The sequence below is a fragment of the Histoplasma capsulatum genome, genomic scaffold, assembly GCF_000149585.1.
Source record: "Histoplasma capsulatum NAm1 scaffold_8 genomic scaffold, whole genome shotgun sequence".
NCBI classification, from domain to species: Eukaryota; Fungi; Ascomycota; class Eurotiomycetes; order Onygenales; family Ajellomycetaceae; genus Histoplasma; species Histoplasma mississippiense.
The window spans coordinates 1,361,863-1,366,177 of record NW_001813975.1 but is presented as its reverse complement, the minus strand read 5'-3'; the positions used below and the strand labels follow the sequence as shown (position 1 = coordinate 1,366,177).

The following is a 4,315-nucleotide window of genomic DNA, read 5'->3' as shown; positions in this document are numbered from 1 at the left end:
CCACGAAGTATAAAGCCAGGACTCAGTCCCAAGCAGCGTCGCTTGGGAGACATGCTAACAAGAGTCATTTTATTATTATCATGACCTTCTACGTGACCAGTTTCCCCAGCAGGGTCCGTGGGACATCCCCAGGTTCGATTGATCTCGACCGTGTGCATTATTCTGCCCCTGCTTTCTACTTCAATACGTATCGTGGACCAGGGCATCCGGTTGCTATTGACCACGGAGTCTCTCTATCTGCCCCATCTCCCTTTCGTTTCTGTGGGGAGCGCGCATCTCCAGACCATCTAATTGATATCGACCGCGAAACCTTTCACCACTCAGCCGCCCCACCTCTCTCTTTCAGCACGGGACGTGGATCTTCTCCGGGGAATCCAATAGATATTGACAGCAATGTAAACGAATATCATAGACTCCCATCTATTCGGAACTTGATTAACCTCGATGATTCTTATGGGGGTGAACCGGGGTCCTCTCCACAGAACCCGATTGTCCTGGAGGAAGGACCGCAGAAAGATGGTAAGCAACGCTTCGGATGCTTCTTCACTCTGACTAATTACTTTAAAGGTCAACTCTATCGAAATTACTCGCGACAAACTGACGCTATTACCGACGTGACTTCACTGGATTCTGGTATGACCTATATACATATTCAGTGAAGCAGTTGAATAACAAAATTTTCTAGATGACCCCAACTCAGACAATGCTGCAGTGTTTTGTCCTGTGCTTTGTTGCAGCTGAAGCGGTTTTGTTCTGCGGTCATACTTTTTGCATCTCGTGCATCAGCGAGCATGTCAACACCACATCTCGGCTTTCAGAAGCTGGGACTATCACAATTTTATGTCCAGTGTGCAGAAAACAGGTCGTTGGATATAAAAAGGAATCCGCGAAGAATAAGGATGGATTTTTTGATATAAACCATGAATACGTTCTTGCAGGTATTTTCTTCTTCAGATCATAACAGTAATAATTAATCTATCTAATCTTCAAAACTATCCAAAGAGAGACCGTGGTGCGATTTCTGTGTAACATATGACTCATTTACAAGCCAGTATACTACCTGAACAAGAGGGCAATACACCCCAGCTGCACATTTATGCAACTTTTTCAAGTCCGAAGCCCGACGTTTGAAGCATTCAATCATGTCAGCAACAGACTTGTCGTACCAAGACTGATGCATCAGAGCAAGATAGTCGTCGCAGTAATATTCAGCTCGAAACAATGGACAACAGCAACCACACCTGTATGCTTTGATTTTCTCGCGTGAACCAACGTTGTAGAGCCATCCATCAGTGGAGTCACTCTCCCATAATTCGTAGGTGCATCCGTTACTCCTTAGCTTATGCCGTGCTGTCTCCAGAAGGCTTAGAATCTTTTGCTTTGTGATACCAATCTCCTTCCCAATTCTCTCTATAGAATATTAGATTCATGTAAACACTCTCAAGGGATCCGCCCTTACCTGAAATTGAACTGGGCATAAATGCATTTCCCAACCTCAGTGCTTCGGTATCAGGGCGAAGATATCGCACACAGACAGCAGATACGCTTGGAAACTCCTGAGAGCGGTCTGCATACATGCAATTGATTCATTGAAATTGAATATTATATGAAAAAGATTCGAAGAGATTCTGTTTATAGAAAAAATGAATATTATATTAAAAAGAGTATTTTTAAAAGTCTGAAAGACTTTTCTGTACAATATTTCAATAATAAAATAGATAAAATGTCAGATAGACTGGCCGGTGGGACTATGAATTACATATTTGGTTTGGTTTGATTTGGTCCCAGTCCATTTTTTGGCGTGATTTTCAGTGGGACCAGGATTAAAATGGGAGTGTAAAAGGATCAAAATTTTCAAAAATGGAGTGTAAAAGAACCAGATTTAAGTCTAACATGATCAGAATAAGATTAACAAATCTTGATATTTCATGCAAAATGGCTGACTATGAAAAATAAGAACATGATCTGAAATTGATCATGATTTTGACTCACTCTCATTCTGATGATTATATAATACATATACAATTGATAGTTAACAATTATTGATAATGCCCACAAATTCATTTATATTATATACAATCACACTCAATGTTGTCCTCCTCTGTATCATTGAAACAGTATTCCATCACAATACAATTTTTATTAACAATTTCTTTTTCTCTTTCATATTTAATCATCATCAATTTCTTCACAGTTTCTTTTTGCAATTGATTATGATAATAATGATAAATATCTTAATTTAAATTAAACTTTCTTTTCATATCAACTTCTGTCAATAAAATTGTCAGAATATCATGTCATTGTTGAATATTAACTGCTGATTATTCTTCATAAATTTAAAATAGATTTTTCTTTTATATTGATAGAATTATTTTATAAATAGCAATCAAATTTAGAGTTGCAAGCATTTTATATAACAAGGTTTTCAGCAGCAATTAATAAACGCAAATTCTATATCAGTATTAATACTAAATTAATTTTAATATTTCATTTTGTATTATAAAAAAAGTAACTAATCAGAGAATTATGATCTATTATCTTTTCAATTTATGTATTATTTTATTCATATTCTTGATAGTTGTTGTTGTAATATATCTGAGTTATATCAACATAGATTTGTCATTCTTCCTCAGTTCAATCTCTGAGAGTATATGCATTGATTTGATGTGAGAAATTGAATACAATAGTAATAGTATAATAATCAGTAAATGATTGATTGATTCTGATATAATATTCTGCAAGTTTATCTCAAACTCTTTCAATTGCTGTAAAAGTAACAATATTTCAGAATTGCTTTTCTCATACATGAATTATCTGAATTCTCAGATGAGTAAATAATCTGTTGTATATTCATTAAACAATTTGCATTATTAATATAACTATAATAAATACAGCCTTTATTGTATGTAAAAAATAAACAACAGTTCAATAACATATTTTATAAAATGTCAGAATCAGCTGCTTTCATTGTTGGTTCAGAATCTATGAAGAATGATATGCTAAATGTCATTGAGAGCATTTATTTGAATTGTCTGTATGTATGTATGTATGTATAGGTTTAACGTCTCGGAGAAAACACGGGCAGCGCCCGTGTTTCAGAAGCCTTCCGAAGGGCATGGAGATGTGCTACACTGAAGAGATTTCTATGTACATAGAGAGAGAGAGAAAATAGAATCCAGGTGGCAACTCTTGAGAAGACTCAGCTCATTGCAAAGGACTTTTCTGAGCTGTGCATCCACTTCTGACTCAATGTATGGCCATTCATGATGGGGCTATAATGTGGTTCCCTGAAGGGACCGCCGCTGCCATGTTTGAAAGGCTTTGTAGTAAGCAGAGAGGGATACCTCTCTCAGTTGATCAGAAAGCTGTCTGTGCTTTTAACATCAGAAGAAAGATAGATAAGATAAATAATGAAAGAAAGAGAGGGAAAGTGTGTGTTCTGAAATGAAAAAAATAAAAGAGAGAGGTGAAGAAAAGACTGTGTCATCTGCAACACCTTGCAGTCACGTGACCTGGCACAGACCCAGGGGAAAAGAGAGGAGAGAGCACTGTGTCGGAACTAACAAAGTCCGAATATTGTCCCAATTACTGAATATCAATAAAAATAATTGAATTGCTTCTAACTCTGATAATTACATGACAATTAGGCAGTATTTATAAGAAAAGTCATGCTCAAATATACACAAGAGATAGCACTGAGAATCAGTGGGGCATTGCTTGATTTCATCAAGTAAGATGTTCCAGATTTCAAGTTGCTATAGAATCCTTGATAATCAAACTTACCAAGTTCTATAGAACTTACTAAGTTCTTGACACACTGAAGAAGGTTGTGAAAGGAAAAGAGCAGTGACAGAGAGAGCAAAGAAAAGAAGAAAGAAGAAGCATTTAAACTGATAGAGACAAGAGCAAATGAGAGGAAAACAAAGCAGAGTACGTGTAGATACAATGCCGGCAGTCAAAAACACATATCAGCTAAGTCATATATGTAGACTATACTGATTACATCATAGTTAATTGAAACAGATGAGTCTAGTTATGCTATCTGCACTGTCTGCATAGACTGTGTTATCCTTGGCAGTTGCACTAGCTACTATGGGTGTACTCAGTAGGCCGGCCTCATAGAACTGCTATGGGGGTTGTCAGATAGTGGGCAGCCAGTCAGCTGTGTTATCTTGTGCAGTACTGTATGTAGAACTGCATGCAGTCCAGCAGTTCTACAAAGTTTGTAGAGATCAGAAACTTTAGATAGGCAACAGCTGTTACCTGGTTGTGTGGCTGAGGTGCTGACCTTTTGAATCAGTGAATAAGATGTCTC

General features: G+C 37.1%; 2 protein-coding genes across 2 annotated transcripts; one reads left to right on the top strand and one right to left on the bottom strand.

Moving 5' to 3' along the window:
- Window positions 1-80: 80 nt before the first annotated feature.
- On the top strand, window positions 81-659 carry HCAG_07367 (predicted protein; the record flags this gene model as incomplete). Its single annotated transcript, XM_001537895.1, has 2 exons — window positions 81-519; window positions 568-659. The coding sequence occupies 2 exons, from the start codon at window positions 81-83 to the stop codon at window positions 657-659; spliced, it is 531 nt and encodes a 176-aa protein (XP_001537945.1).
- Window positions 660-979: 320 nt separating this feature from the next.
- On the bottom strand, window positions 980-1,577 carry HCAG_07366 (predicted protein; the record flags this gene model as incomplete). The annotated part of the gene is made up of 2 exons (XM_001537894.1): window positions 980-1,410; window positions 1,460-1,577. The coding sequence occupies 2 exons, from the start codon at window positions 1,575-1,577 to the stop codon at window positions 980-982; spliced, it is 549 nt and encodes a 182-aa protein (XP_001537944.1).
- Window positions 1,578-4,315: the final 2,738 nt, after the last annotated feature.